At 37.5% G+C, this 17,157-nt stretch overlaps 1 protein-coding gene across 2 annotated transcripts in view; it reads right to left on the reverse strand.

The window, feature by feature from the left end:
- TMEM135 (transmembrane protein 135) overlaps nt 1–17,157 on the reverse strand; it is a 289,014-nt gene that overhangs the window by 218,267 nt on the left and 53,590 nt on the right. For both annotated transcript variants that reach the window (XM_070365068.1, XM_070365067.1), the window contains exon 4: nt 178–211. In XM_070365068.1, coding sequence (XP_070221169.1) covers nt 178–211 — 34 coding nt within the window. The remainder of the gene's footprint in view (nt 1–177; nt 212–17,157) is intronic.

The raw sequence follows: 17,157 nt of genomic DNA on the forward strand, positions 1-17,157 counted from the left end.
AGAGCATCAAAGCTATTTTAAACATTTAAGTCTATCCTTTAAAACAAAGACAGACAACATTATCAAAATCAAGTACGTTTCCTTTTTTTAAGGGAATTTTATTCAAAAAACAAAAGAATGTTTAAAAAAAATGCATGGAAAAACCTCAAATGCAAAAAAAGAAAAAGATTTACTTACCAAGTTGGCCATATAAATTGTGAGCAGCCCTCTCCTGCAAATAATTTTAAGAAGACAGAGAGTGAGACTAAGCACAAATTTGATTTAATAATCACTTCATCATTTTTTTTAGAAATCTACCAACTCATTTCTCAGGAGTGGTGGGAAAGGGGTAGATTATGCAGAACTAAGTTTTTAGTACTGTAACAGTTAATTGTATAAATCAATTCTACAAGTCATTCTGTTTGGCAGTCATTAAATATTCTGTTTAGTGCTCATTAATTAGAATTCTTTAAAATTACTATTGCCTGGGACTTCCCCTGGTAGTCTACTGGTAGAATGCACCTTCCAATACAGGCAATGTGGGTTCGATCCCTGGTCAGGGAACTAATATCCCACATGCTGCAGGGCAACTAAGCCCACGGACCACAACTACTGAGCCCATACGCCACAACTGCTAAGACCACACACCATAGCTCGAGAGCCCACACGCTGCAACAAGAGAGAAGCCTGCACGCTGCAACTAGAGAAGGCCCACATGCCACAACAAAAACCCAGCACAGCCAAAATCTTCTAAAGAATTAAAAAAATAAAGTCAAAGCTCTAACATTTCTTAAAAAAAAAAAATTACTATTGACTAGTAATTGCTAATTAGACTTATTGTAAAGATCATATATCTAACAAAATTAATACAGTGTTCAATACATGTCAATTACATCTCAATTTTTAAAATTACTGACACTTTATTATTTATTAATAGGAAGAGAGGTACAATTTGCTATTAGTCTATCTTTATGTTAGAGAATTCTAAGCTTAATGAAGAATCCTAGCAAATTCATCTTGCCAAGAAGTCAAGGCCATAACAATTCTAACTAAATGCAAATTGATTTTAAAAAATCAGATCTTCTATCATTTTACACATAATGCAACTGTTTATTAGACATTGTTACAAATCATACTAAATCACCTTGTTTTAATTTCATTGCTAAGTGAAAAGTCAGGTACTAAGTGAACTCTTTAACACCAAAGGACAAACAAAAGCTCTGTGAACACCTGCTTTACAGAAAAACTATATATTTACTAAATGCATATTCACTCTTACTTAATGAGAATTCACCTAGAAACTCAAAGATAAGGACAATGTTATGCCCTTATAATTTTAACTTATACTGCACATGAGACCATAAATGACGCACATCCCTCTAATAAAGAGGTCTTTAATATTTAAAGCGTTAAAGGGCAGGGCTCAAATAAACTCTGAAAATCATAGAAATATATCTGAGTTTCAAGAATGCACATTTTTAGTACTCAAAGAAACAATTACTTTGTAACATAAAAAGTAAGAATATCAAATCACTTTCATTTAAATATCATGCTAGATCTTGATATTAACATCATCAATCAATCTTCTTGATGTCAGATTCAGTCATACAAAACCTTGATTGTTCATCACTTAAAATGGCTTAACAGGATTTTCAATTTACTAAAGCCGTATGGAGGCAGTATGATGTAACTGAATAATGCTGAAGTGAAGTTAAGAAATCAAGGTTCCAGTTAACTTTCACTGGTACTCTGCTGCTGCTGCTGCTAAGTCGCTTCAGTCGTGTCTGACTCTGTGCGACCCCATAGACAGCAGCCCACCAGGCTCCGCCGTCCCTGGGATTCTCCAGGCAAGAACACTGGAGTAGATTGCCATTTCCTTCTCCAATGCATGAAGTAAAAATTGAAAGGAAAGTCACTCAGTCGTGTCCGACTCTTAGCGATCCCATGGACTGCAGCCTACCAGTCTCCTCCGTCCGTGGGATTTTCCAGGCAAGAGTACTGGAGTGGGGTGCCATTGCCTTCTCCGTGGTACTCTAGTTTTGTCATTAAAATGAGGAAATTAGTTATCTAACATATTTTTAATATAAAAACTATTTAAAGAAAAAAACTTACATTTATCACTAATATATAAAACACCACATTGGGTCCATCCTGGTTGAAAGGGAGAGGCGCCCTAGGCATACTGGGCCATGCCCCCAGCAATGTCCCTCTTCAGCAGGTCCTAATATACCTTAGCAGAACAACAGAATTCCACTGCTCCTCTAAAAATGAATTTCAAAATCAGTGATACGATGATCTGTAAGGTCCCTTTTAAGTCTTCTTTTCTATGATTTATACATACCAATTGAAATTGTTCTTACTAATCCTTACCAATCTTTAGTTCCTATCAAATTCTAAATCAAAGATGTTTCAATAGTACTTATTTTAAATAAATCATATCAAGAAAAATCAGGGTAACATCATCATCTAAGAGTCACACATACATGGAAAAGCTAAACACTTCTCAAGGATTTATCTGTTCTTTTCAATTCCTGGTTACGTATGAACAAAAAAATAGTATTCTTCATTACAAAACCAAAGTAAAAATATTTCTGTAATTTCAGTGGTAGTGCCCAAAAATACATTTCACTATGAAGAGAAATTAAAAGACACTTGCTCCTTGGAAGAAAAGCTATGACAAACCTAGACAATGTATTAAAAAGCAGAGACATTACTTTGCCAACAAAGGTCCATCTAGTGAAAGCTATGGTTTTTCCAGCAGTCATGTATGGATGTGAAGTTGGACCATATAGAAGGCTAAGCGCCGAAGAACTGATGCTTTTGAGCTGTGGTGGAGAAAACTCTTGACAGTCCCTTGGACTGCAAGGAGATCCAACCAGTTAACCCTAAAGGAAATCAGTCCTGAATGTTCATTGGAAGGACTGATGCTAAAGCTGAAACTCCAGTACTTTGGCCACCTGATGTGAAGAGCTGATTCATTAGAAAAGACCCTCATGCTGGGAAGGATTGAAGGCAGGAGGAGAAGGGGATGACAGAGGATGAGATGGTTGGATGGCATCACCGATGAGATGGACATGAGTTTGAGCAAGCTCCGGGAGATGGTGAAGGACCGGGAAGCCTGACGTGCTGCAGTCCATGGGGTCGCAAAGAGTCAGACACGACTGAGTGACTGAACAACACCAACAGTGCAGTGAACTAATACATGATGCTATCTTCAGAAACATTTGTTCCACTAACTTCATTCTGTCTCTGATAATAACAGTAACCCAACTCTAGAATCATCACTAGCTTCCATCTGTAACTGTTTATCTTTACTGAGCAAAGATGATCTTGTTTAACCATTACATTTTCACAGACCTGCAATAGTACCTGGCATCTAACAGACACTAAACAAATGGTAGAATTACTAAGCAAAGTGTCACTAGGAATCCAGTCTTACAAGAAGGAATACATTATAGACATACACTGTAGAAATAATCACGAAAGATAGCCTAGACAGAGGGACGACTGACTAAAGACACTAATTTATTAGCAAGCAAAAGCATGATCCATTTGTATAAAATTTAATAATTTACACAGTATAATTAATATTTTGAAATCAGATTTTATCCTCTCAGTAGTTATACAGAGTATAAAGCAGACACTATCGTCCTCACTCTATTAAAAACCAAGAATCAGAGAAGTGGTTTATTTAAAAATATGAAGGTGGCAAAAAGCAATTTCTTCTGACTCAAGTTTCATATTCTTTCCAAGGTACTGCTTCTACAGTAGAAAATCTTTACTAAGTTATCTTTCAATTCTAAAATTCACTGATTTGTTTAATATGGTATCCTAGCAGGCTTTTGTACATCGAGGATAAACAAAGCCTTGACACAGTCTGCTGCTGCTGCTGCTGCTGCTGCTAAGTCGCTTTAGTTGTGTCCGACTCTGTGCGACCCCACAGACGGCAGCCCACCAGGCTCCCCCATCCCTGGGATTCTCCAGGCAAGAACACTGGAGTGGGTTGCCATTTCCTTCACCAATGCATGAAAGTGACAAGTGAAAGTGAAGTCGCTCAGTCATGTCCAACCATCAGTAAAAAGCCAAGGATGTATTGCTATTAGAGTACTTGAAACTATCACGGTCTCAAGCTTCAATGTGTTGTTATTCAGTTCCTCAGTCTTGTCCGACACTTTGCAACCCATAAACTGTAGCCAACCAGGCTCCTCTGTCCATGAGATAGATTTCCCAGGCGACGATACTGTATCGTTTGCCATTTCCTTCTCCAGGGGATCTTCCTGATCCAGGGATCCAACCTACATCTCCTACACTGGCAGGCAGATTCTTTACCCACTGAGCCACCTGGGAAGCCCCAAGTTTCAATTTACCATTTCCAAATAATGAGGACGATCACCTCCTCCTCAGCTTTATCTGAATTCCAACCCAAAACTAACAGCCTCAAGAATGAGAAGACGGTATTTTATTTGGCAGGTTAGAATATCAGAACAGTAATTTATTTTATCACTTCTCCAGAGATGGTCACTTCGTCCAATATTACAGGAAACAGGTAAGTTGATTAAATACCATTTTATTATTTAACACTTGACTGTATCTAGCCTAAGTCTGACGACAAACAAGTACTCCCTTCCTAGTGAGTAAATTCTCTCTGGAAACCAAGTTACACATTAAAACACTGCTACAACATTGATGGGGAAGGGGGGAGATGTCAATTAGAAAAAAAGTGGGCCTAGAGGAAGGGCTGGGGCCAAGGAGGACAATAACTTCTTAACCTTCACAGGAGGCTCTGACACACAAATACTTCCATTCTTCTAATCTAATCACTAGATTAGAAGACTGGTGAAACTCAGTGAATAAGCAACCTAAAGTTAGTCAAGTATTTCTTTCAACCACAGATAAGCTCTTTTTTTGGATGGGGAAAGGAGGTGAATCTTTTAAACTTCCATTAAAAATGTAAGTGGTGTGTACATCAAGGGGTACTATCTAAAAAAGTATTAAGAACCACTGTTGTAAGAACTGTGCAATCAGAGTATCACTATTCCTTATGGGGAAATATTAAAATAATTACATTTTCTTAACATCTCAGTAGAATAAAAGGTATCCTCACATTCTACTGAAATTTCAAGGATTATCTTCTAATGACATTATTTTGTCTGATTAGATGGACAATAATGCTTTTTATTTTCTGAAAACTTTAGTGTAAATATTCGTTAAGTTAACTTTCTCAAACTTCTGAATGACACTGTATGTAACACATTTCATAACTCAGGTCACCAGGGAATACAGTAGGTATTAGGTATTAGTAGTGTAACTTCTAAATATTTATATATACATATAAAATATGTCTGTGTTCAGTGGATAAGGAGAAATTAGAGATTAAAGAAAAACAAAGTGAATGTTCCTAAACACTGTTTACCAAGATATTTTATTTAACCATTTCAGAAAGTCTTTCAAAATAAAATAGAATTTCATTTGTCAAAATATTTCAGAACAGTATAAAATACTTCTTTAAGGTACAGGAATGGGTAAGACAAACTTCTAGACTAGAGAAAGACTCCATAATTATATTCTATGGTATACAGTGGATAACAGAGAGGAAGCTTTTCAGAAGACTGTAAGGTAATCTCATTTTCTTCCTGTGAATATGACACTGAAACTTGAAGATACCAATAATTTATAGGCCTGTTTATAGGTATTCTTTTACCCACATAATACATAGTTGATTCCTTTTGGTCACATCTGCTTAGGAGTTTCATAATGACAACAATGTAATTTAACAACTTAAACCATGAATATGCTTAGAATAAATACCCAATTTTTGATACTTTAATCCATGTCCTTGTTTGAGCACCCTGCAGTTTTAACTTATCTAAACTAATACTAAATATCAAAGCAAATCCACAACAACTCTACAAAACAAAATCCATCAGAACAACTTCTTTCTGAACCACAAACAAAGCACTTCCTAGAAAAAGAAAGAGTAGACTGGTTCTTAACAGCCCACCTAGGGATAAACTAGATGTTACCAAAGCTTCCTGCTGAGTTACTAAGATCACAGTTCTTTGTGGCACAAATTTTTTAAGCAACCCTGGAAACAACTTCAAAGCTTTTGCAGAATCCCATAGTTATGCGATTAAGATTTAAGTAAGCTGCCCTCTTACAAGGTGTTAGGAACTAGCTGGCAAAGCATGTTTAATTCTGTAGGTGGAAGGAGACAGAAAGATGGACAGATGGATGGATGGGTGGATGGATGAATAAAAGGATGCATGAGTTGGAGACAGAGAGAAAAAAGTTGTGAGGAAATAAATTTAAACCAATATAGATGAAAACATATTCATGAATATAGATAGATTTTCACTAATATATCTATACCTATATAACACACACACACATATGTATCCATCATACATATGTGTGTGTATATAACCATGTTGTATGCTTGTACCTCATTAAATGCTTCTTTTAAAAAAGATGATTATACAATTGAGTATAAAGCGTATAACTTTAGTAAAGATTTCATTATTGAATAGAGCTTCAGAGATTTAAAAATTTAAATTATCATGATTTGCTAACTTGGAAAAAAACTGTTAATCCTCCACATTCTTTTTCTTCTATCCTTTCTAATATATTACTGATATTTACTTTTAAAAGGAAGAACTAATAACTGATCAATTAATTTAAAAATTGGTCCAAAACTAATTCCTTAAATGTTGCTATTTCTCAACCTCTAACCTCAGGCTTCCTATTCTGAGCTTTGAGACTCTAATCTCCAATAGCTTCAATAATCACCTACGGGAGGAAACCTCAAATTTTATTTATATAACTACCATGCTTTTCCTGAGTCTAGACTCACACTTCAAGCTGCCTACTGGCCACCTCCAACAACATATCATTGACTTTCTTTGGGAACTAAAGGCATAATTATAAATTCCTCTTCCTTAAATGCTACAATATTAATATGTTTCATTTGGGGATAGATGTAATAATTTTGAAATACACCTATCTTCAACCTTTGTAAATTACTTATATAAAACATAGAAAAGCAAATCTTTTAGCTTTATTTCTTTATAAGTTGTTTTATAGTGTATCTTAGTTTTAAAAACCCTGGTAGATTACTTTCTACCAGATTCTACTCAGTAATCTGAGTAGGTTACTCAGGTATCTTGACCTTTAATGAGATCTTAAGAAAAATTTGTTGCTAAATAAAAAATGTTTTCAAAGCAAGTAAGACCACTTGTTAACTTTTGCACAATTTCAGATAAACAGAGACAAGACTTCCTTAAAGTAAGATACACTATACAACAACTTACAAAGAAACAAAGCTAAAAGATTTGCTTTTCTGTTCTATTGTTAAAGCCAAAAAAGTTTTTTAAACTTGTATTTTAAAGTCACTAGCTTCTGACCAATACTATAAAATTTAATTTTAAAAATTTTAATTAGACCCCAAACCATTTGTGCTTGATGTACATATATACACACAACGCTTAAAAAAAAAAAAAAAGAACTTAGAGCTATTTCCGGTTTTTTAATTGCATCATCAAATAAAGAACAGAACTAAATCAACACGTGTCACAAAAAGTTCAACTACTAAACAATCACATCATGATAAGGATCATTTTTTCTTCAGAAACCATGGGATAATACTCATAAAGAAGTTAAAATTTGAGAGAGAGAGAGAGAAGCCGCTCAGTCATGTCTGACTCTTTGCGACCCCATGGACTGTAGGCTACCAGGCTCCTCCATCCAGGTGATTTTTCAGGCAAGAGTACTGGAGTGGGCTGCCATTTCCTTCTCCAGGGGATCTTCCCGATCCAGGGATTGAACCCCGGTCTCCCGCATCACAAGCAGATGCTTTATCATCTGAGCCACCAGAGAAGCCTCAAATTCTAATCAGGTCTCAAACAGAGTAAATCCACTCCAATTAATATTTAGAACAAGTCATAATCTAGGACAAATTTTCTATGAATCCCTAGTGTCTTATGAATAAAATACTAGTGCAATAGCTCACTTAAATAAATAAAAACAGAAAGCTTAAAAAACAGTTTACTATCAAATGTAAAAGGAGAATAGGAAATAAACTACTTCCAGGAAACCTCTTCATGCCTTAAGGAGTTATAGCTTTTAATATTAATAACACAATTTTATTTTGGTACTATCACGGTATTTAAATAAATGTTACTCTTCAAAAAAGAGTTTGACTTTTTGGAAAAATTTAAAAAGAAATAAATACATAAAAATGAAATTCTTACAAAAAAATTCTTCTTCCAGTTTCCAGTTTACATGTAAGGAACCTGGAAGTGATCAGTTCAGTTCAGTTCAGTCGCTCAGTCGTGTCCGACTATTTGCGACCCCATGAATCGCAGCACGCCAGGCCTCCCTGTCCATCACCAACTCCTGGAGTTCACCCAGACTCACGTCCATTGACTCAGTGATGCCATCCAGCCATCTCATCCTCTGTCGTCCCCTTCTCCTCCTGCCCCAAATCGCTCCCAGCATCAGTCTTTTCCAATGAGTCAACTCTTCGCATGAGGTGGCCAAAGTACTGGAGTTTCAGCTTGTAGCATCATTCCTTCCAAAGAAATCCCAGGGCTGATCTCCTTCAGAATGGACGACCTCCTTGCAGTCCAAGGGACTCTCAAGAGTCTTCTCCAACACTACAGTTCAAAAGCATCAATTCTTCGGCGCTCAGCCTTCTTCACAGTCCAACTCTCACATCCATACATGACCACAGGAAAAACCATAGCCTTGACTAGACGGACCTTTGTTGGCAAAGTAATGTCTCTGCTTTTGAATATGCTATCTAGGTCGGTCATAACTTTCCTTCCAAGGAGTAAGCGTCTTTTAATTTCATGGCTGCAGTCACCATCTGCAGTGATTTTGGAGCCCAAAAAAATAAAGTCTGACACTGTTTCCATCACTTGGTCCTAAAACCAAGTAAAAAGCTGAACAAACTGAAAAGTCAACTTCCACAAGAGAAGTAAGGTCACATTACAAACTGCTGCCCCCTAAACTGCAGAAACTGCAAGCAGATACAGAGACAAAGACCATAACAGAGCACAAACTCACAAGCTGAAACCTCTGAGGGAGTGAGTCAGGAGAGGACAATCTGCACTGTCACTGATACACAGCAGGGGGTTCAGTGTGGGAGTTAGGATAAACAGAGGGAGGCACAGTCTGGGAGTTAAAAATTCCACAGGTATTGGTCTTAAGAGGGGCCCACACTTTTGAGTCTTACCTCCAGGAGCTTGACTATCACATCTTATAGAAAAACCTGAATGAAAGTTTTTGCCAATCCAATACATAAAACTTTCAATTAAAACCACAAAAGGCAGAATAAGACCGGAAGATAAAAATCAGAACAAAGAACAAAGGCAACAAAGAAAAAACAGTAACAAATATGTTGGAAATCAATCCAACTATATCATAATCACTTCACTAGCTATGTGCGTGCTCGGTCATGTCTGACTCTGCAACCCCACTGACTACAGCCTGCCTGTCTCCTCTGTCCATGGAATCTTCCAGGCAAGAACTCTGGAGTGGGTTGCCATTTCATACTCCAGGGGATATTCCTGACCTAGGGATCCAACCCACATCTCTTGGGTCTCCTGCATTGGCAGGTGGATTCTTTATCACTGCACCAATTACTCTGAATGACAGTTAAAAGACAGATTGTCAAAGCTGATCTAAAACATAACCCAATTATATGCCAAATACAAGAAACCTTTAAATATATATATACATAGAGATTAAAGTAAATAAGCATGAAGAAATGCCCCATAACATACATATATCATCAAGGAAATGCAAATTAAAACAACAATGAGATACTACCACACACATATTAGGAAGGTCAAAATTCGGATAAAACTAAGTGCTGGTGAAGACATGGAACAACAGGAATAGTAAGGATACAAAATGGCCCAGACCGTTTGGAAGACAGTAGGCAGTTTCACACAAAATTAAACAAACTCTTAGTATGTGATCCAGCAATCACAACCCTTAGCAATCATCCAAAGGAGTTGAAAATTTTTGTCTACATAAAAACCTGCACCTGAAGGTTTACAGAAGCTTTATCCATGATTACCAAAACTTGGAAGCCATCAAGATGTCTGTCAGTAGGTCAGTGGATAAATAAACTGGTACATCCAGACCATGTAATATTATTCAGCTCCAAAAAGAAATGACCCATCAAGCCATGAAAAGACATGGAGGAAACTTAACCGCATATCACTAAGTAAAAGATGTTAATGTGAAAAGCCAACATACTGTATGATTCCAACTACACAACATTCTAGAAAAGATAAAACTATGGACACAGTTAAAAAAAATAGTGGTTACTAGGGGTTGAGGGGAGAGAAGGATTAATAAGCAAACACAGAATTTTTAAGACAGTGAAATTCCTCTGCAAGATACTATAATGGTCTATATGTGTCCATATACATTTGTCCAAACCCATGAATGTACAAAACCAAGAACCCTAATGTAAATTATAGATTTGGACTGATAATGACATGTCTATCTTGGTACATCAATTGTAACGAACGTACCACTCTGTTGGGTGATATTGATAATTAGGAAGGCTATAGGGGATAGGCTACCCACTCCAGTATTCTTGGGCTTCCCTGGTGATTCAGACAATAAAGAATCCACCTGCAGTGTGAGAGACTTCGGTTCAAACCATGGGTTAGGAAGATCCCCTGGAGGAGGGCATGACAACCCACTCCAGTATTCTTGCTTGGAGAATCCCCACGGACAGAAGAGCCCGGTAGGCTACAGTCCATGGGGTCATAAAGAATCGGCCATGACTGAGCAACTAAGCACAGCACATTATATCCATGTGTAGGGATCAGGATATATGAAAAATCATTATACTTCCCCTTTAATTTTGCTTTGAACCTAAAACTCCTACCCCTAAATTATAGTCATTTTTAAAAGGGAGTGGAGGACAATCTTTTTAAAATAACACAGTGTCACCATCTACCCAAAAAAAAAAAAAAATTCAAATAATGGAAAAGAATGCAGGAAAAGGAACAGAGAAAGAAAAAAAAGAAGAAAAAGAGTAATGAAACAGTGAATCTAATTTAGTCACATCATAATAAACATACCAAATGTTAATGGACTAATTAATCTAATTAAAAGACAAAAATTAGTAAACATAGATTTAAAACACCAAGACCCAGGGAATTCCTTGGCAATTGAGTGATAAGGATTTGGCTTTCACTGCAACGGGCCTGGGTTCAATACCAAGTCAGGGAAATGACAATCCCCCAAGTCACGTGGCTTGGCCAAAAAGTAACTTCTTAATTTTTAAATATAAAATTTTTAAAAAATAAAAATCCAAGACCCAATTACATGCTATGTTGGGGGCCGGCGTGAGGCACTCCGCCCATGGCAAAGGTCATGAGGAAGGAGGCTCGACATACGCAAAGGCGGGATCGAGCCTCAGGAGTCCCCCTGGAAATTCTCGAGCATCTACCCCCATAACCAGAGCCTGCCTACTTTACTACTTTGGGCTCTCCCCTACACCTCTGACTTTACAGGGGGCTGTCCCCCACCACCTCTTTTGGAGAAGGAGTTAACTTAGAGCTCCAGTTAATAATAATTCCTGGGCGTGATAGGAGTGTTTCAACCTACAAACTCCTCTGAAGGTTCTCTAGCCTGCCTGACAGGCTTGTCCGGCCACATGTGATTGCTCACAGCCTCCCAACCGTGAGAGGCACGAGATGCTTTAAACCTTCTAAAAACAGGTTCCTTAGAAAAGTTAGAAAACTATTAGTATAAGTATAATGGGCTGATTAGAAATTGTATTGGTGAAGGGTTTTTCATTTGTTGAGCCAATGTTTGTTGCTAAGACTCCACATCCCCTGCCCTTACACACATTAATGAATATATAGAAGAAATAAGTATTAACCTTTGATATAAATCACATTAGACCTTAGGCTAAGTAAATTCTTTCCTTAACTAAAACCCACTACACCCTCACCCTATAGGAATGTAACTTTATTTGGGTGGCATCTGTTTTAAGAATAATCACCCCTGGAGAAATAAGTGTCCTGGTTGACTGACCACTGTCACAAGGAGAGGGTCATAAATTGTCAGCAGGCCCCCTGGCCAGAAGATGATGTAACACCCCTAAGACCTCTGTACACATTTGTATGAAGCACCTGATTTTGACAAAAGTCAGGACTGCTGACCCCACGTGATTTTTGCATAACATCTCAGTGTATAAAAGTAGACTCTGGAAAATAAAGAATTGGGATTAGTTTCTCGAAAGACTGGTCTCCCCATGTCTCTCTCTCTCTCTCACTCTGGCTGAGTCTCCATCTGGAGCGCGGAACCCACCATGCTTACTAATTATACCTGGGCTTCTAAGATCTGACAGGGGAGGCCTCAGTGTCTCCTCTCCTTCGGGAGAACGGAAGGATGCCTGTGGCCTACGTAAGTGGTGCAAACTTCTTGTCTTGAAGTTTTATTGGTCTCCCGCGTAAACCAAGCTACTCAGCCTCTTTTCTCCACTGAATTTTCCTACTGAGCTATCCTTATTCTATTACTCTTTATATCTTTAATTAATATCTAATTGAAGCTATTGTATCCTGATCCTCGCAGATGCCGTCCCCGCTTCAAATACCCTGGATCAGCCGGGGCTGGACCCCGGCAATGTTATCCACAAAAATCACATTTCAAATATAAAACTAAGGGATTTGAAATTAACTGGAAAGAAATTCAATACAATGCAAGCACTACAACACGGCTGGAGTGGTTATAGCAATACCAAATAAAACACAATTCAGAGCAAAGGGAATTATCTAAGCTATAGAGAAACATCTTATATTGATAACAAGTTCAATTTATCATTGAAGAAATGACAACCATAAATGTGTATACACCAAACTGACAGCATTAAAGTAAGAACCAGACAAATCCAGAACCAGAGAAGGGTGATTTTAATACCTGTCTCTCAGTAAATAATAAAACTAGACAAAAAATTTAGTAACAATATAGGTTGGTAGTTTTCAACAAAGGGGGGATTTATCCCATAGGGATAATTGTACTCATCTCACATGCTAGTAACCTAATGCTCAAAATTCTCCAAGCCAGGCTTCAACAGTACGTGAATCATGAACTTCCAGATGTTCAAGCCGGATTTAGAAAATGCAGAGGAGCCAGATATCAAATTGCCAACATCGGTTGGATCAGCAAAAAACAAAAGAGTTCCAGAAAAATATCCACTTCTGCTTTATTGACTATGCCAAAGCCTTTGACTGTGTGGATCACAATCAACTGGAAAAGTCTTAAAGAAAGGAATACCAGACTACCTGACTTGCCTCTTGAGAAATCTGTATGCAGGTCAGGAAGCAACAGTTAGAACTGGACATGAAACAACAGACTGGTTCCAAATCGGGAAAGGAGTACCTCAAGGCTGTATATTGTAACCTTGCTTATTTAACTTATATACAGAGTACATCATGAGAAACACTGGGCTGGAGGAAGCACAAGCTGGAATCAAGATTGCCGGGAGAAATATCAATAACCTCAGATATGCAGATGACACCATCCTCATGGCAGAAAGTGAAGAGGAACTGAAGAGCCTCTTGATGAAAGTGAAAGAGAAGAGTGAAAAAGTTGGCTTAAAACTCAAATATTCAGAAAACTAAGATCATGGCATCCAGTCCCATCACTTCATGGCAAACAGATGGGGAAACAATGGAAACAGTGACAGACTTTATTTTCTTGGGCTTCAAAATCACTGCAGATGGTGACTGCAACCAAGAAATTAAAAGACACTTGCTCCTTGGAAGAAAAGTTATGATGAACCTAGACAGCATATTAAAAAGCAGAGACATCACTTTGCCAACAAAGGTCCGTCTAGTCAAAGGTATGGTTTTTCCAGTAGTCATGTATGGATGTGAGAGTTGGACTATAAAGAAAGCTGAGTGCTGAAGAATTGATGCTTTTGAACTGTGGTATTGGAGAAGACTTGAGAGTCCCTTGGACTGCAAGGAGATCCAACCAGTCCATCCTGAAGAAGATCAGTCCTGAACATTCATTGGAGGGAGTGATGCTGAAGCTGAAACTCCAATACTTTGGCCACCTGATGTGAAGAACTGACTCATTTGAAAAGACCCTGATGCTGGGAAAGATTGAAGGCGGGAGGAAAAGGGGACGACAGAGGATGAGATGGCTAGATGGCATCACCGACTCAATGGACATGAGTTTGAATAAGCTACAGGAGTTGGTGATGGGCAGGGAGGCCTGGCGTGCTGCAGTCTGTGGGGTTGCAGAGTCGGACACGACTGAGTGACTGAACTGAACTGATCCCATGGGGACATGTTTCCTATGGAAACATTATTTGTTGTCCCAATTTGGTAGGGAGGGGAAGGGAGTGCCAATGGTATGTATGAATACAATACACAGAACAGTCCTCTCCCAAACAAAGAATTATCTGGCCCAAAACAAGTCAATAGTGCCAGGATTGAAAACCCATCCTAGATATGATAAACTATGTCAATTTGACCTCGTTGATATTCTTAAAATGCTAGAAACAGGCTAAAATAAAGCACAAAAACCCACATGATCATATCAATGGATCCAGGAAAGACATTTGACAAAATGCTATACCCATTCATGATCAAGGCTCTCACAAAACGAGGAATACATCTGAACTTCCTAAACTTGATAAAAAGTATCTTAAAAAAACACCCTACAGGTAACATCATACGTAAAGGTGAAAGACTGAATTCCTTCCCCTAAGATCAGGAACAAGGGAAGGATGTACCAACACAATAAAAGGAAATAAAAGGTATATAGACTGGAAAGCAAAGAATAAAATTGTCCCTATTTGCAACAATATTATTTTCAATGTAAAAAATCTCAAGGAATATACAGAAAAACTTATTAGAACTAACAAGTAAATTCTACAAGAACCCAAGAATCAAGATCACATTCAAAAACTCAATACATTTCCATGTATAGCAACATGTGAAAAACGATACTAAAAATACAGTATGCCCCTACCTCACATCACAGACAAAAATTAACTTAAAATGGATCAAAGACTGAAATATGAAAATTAAAACTATAAAACTCTTAAAAGGAAACATAGAGACAATCTTTGTGACCTTAGATTTGATAATGGGCTTCTTAAATATGACACAAAAATACAAGAATAGAATAAAATATATAAATTGGACTTCCTCAAAATCTAAAATGTATGTTCTTCAAATGACATGATCAAGAATATAAAAAACAAGGCACTGAATGGGAGAAAGTATTTACAAGTCCTATATCTCATAATGGCTTTTATTTAGAATAACTAAAGAATGATTACAAATTAATAATAAAAAGATAAATAACCCAATAAAAAGCAGTTAAAGGATCTAAACAGGCATTTTTCCAAAGAAGATCTACAAACAGCTAGTAGGTACATGAAAAGTTGCTCAATACCAATAGTCATCTGGGAAATGCAAACCTAAACCACACCTTAAATACTACTTCACTCTCTAAGGAGAAGGCAATGGCAACCCACTCCAGTACTCTTGCCTGGAAAATCCCATGGACGGAGGAGCCTGGTAGGCTGCAGTCCATGGGTCGCAAAGAGTCAGACACAACTGAGCGACTTCACTTCCACTTTTCACTTTCATGCATTGGAGAAGGAAATGGCAACCCACTCCAGTGTTCTTGCCTGGAGAATCCCAGGGACGCGGGAGCCTGGTGGGCTGCCGTCTATGGGGTCGCACAGGGTCGAATACAACTGAAGCAATTTAGCAGCAGCAGCAGGGAGACCATAATCAGAAAGCATATAATTACAAGTGTTAGTCACAACGTGAAGTAATTAGACTCGTTACTCTGCTGGAGAGGAGGAACAATGGTATAATAAACACTTTGGCAGTTCCTCAAATGATGAAGCGTAGTTACCATGAACTGAAGTGAAGTCGCTCAGTTGTATCTGACTCTGCAACCCCATGGACTGTAGCCTACAAGGCTCTTCTGTCCATGGGATTTTCCAGGCAAGAATACTGGAGTGGGTTGCCATTTCCTTCTCCACGGGATCTTCCCGACCCAGGGATCGAACCCAGTCTCCCACATTGCAGGCAGACGCTTTACCGTCTGAGCCACCAGGGAAGCCCAGTTACCATGAGCCAGCAATAACAAAGAGGCCTCTCCATTTTAAGCTCTCCACTAAATAATTCTTATATCAAAGAAGAAAAACAAACTAAAATTACAGAATTTCTAGAAAATTATGATTATGTAAATACAACATATCAGAATCTATATATAATCAAAGAGGAAAATTCATAGCCTTAAATACTTATATCAATAGAACTTAAAGAATGAAAATAAATAAAGCCCCAAACAAAAAGATATTTATTATAAAAGGAAAGAAAATTAGCAAAAAAAAAAAAAAAAGGAAAAAAAATGACAGCAAGAAATGAATTAGAAAACCAAAAAACAGAACTAATAAATGATTCATTGAAAAGCAAAATCAACAAAATTAGTAGCTAGCAATAATACAAAATAAATGAGTTGAGAAATAACAATTGAAAACAGAAAATTCAATCAAATCATATCGGACTATTTTGCATGAGCTTCATGCTAATAAATATAAAAATCTTTATAAATGGATAATTTGGGGGAAATGGAAAATTTTTAAGAGATGGATAACTTTCTGTTAGAGACAGAATTGAGTGAGTTTAAGCAGATCAGTTTCCACAGAGGAAACAACTTCTTAAGAACTACCATGCCCAAAAGAGTCACCACGGCCAGGAGGGCTCACAGAGGATCAGACTAAATCCTCAAAGGCCAGAAAATTCACTGCTACTTAAATTACACCAGAGTAAGGGGAAAAACAACAAAATTTATAAAACATTTTATAAAGTAAATGTGACAGTGACACTAAAATGGATAAAGAATACACAAACATATAACACACACAAGTAGCCATCTCACAATAATGATGTCTTAGTGATGTCAGGATCAACTGAGCTTTATTCCAGCAAAGCAGAGATTATGGAATATCTGGAAATCCATTCATCTAATTCATCATCAATAACAATTCATTGGAAAGATCTGCTGATTACCACTTTAATCACATATTCAAACTTAAAACTACTCAGAAGTTTGGGCCTCCGGATGGCGTCAGTATCATCTATGAAGTAAACTCTTACCAAGAATATTTAATTC

This window comes from Bos mutus, chromosome 29, assembly GCF_027580195.1.
Source record: "Bos mutus isolate GX-2022 chromosome 29, NWIPB_WYAK_1.1, whole genome shotgun sequence".
Taxonomy (NCBI): Eukaryota; Metazoa; Chordata; class Mammalia; order Artiodactyla; family Bovidae; genus Bos; species Bos mutus.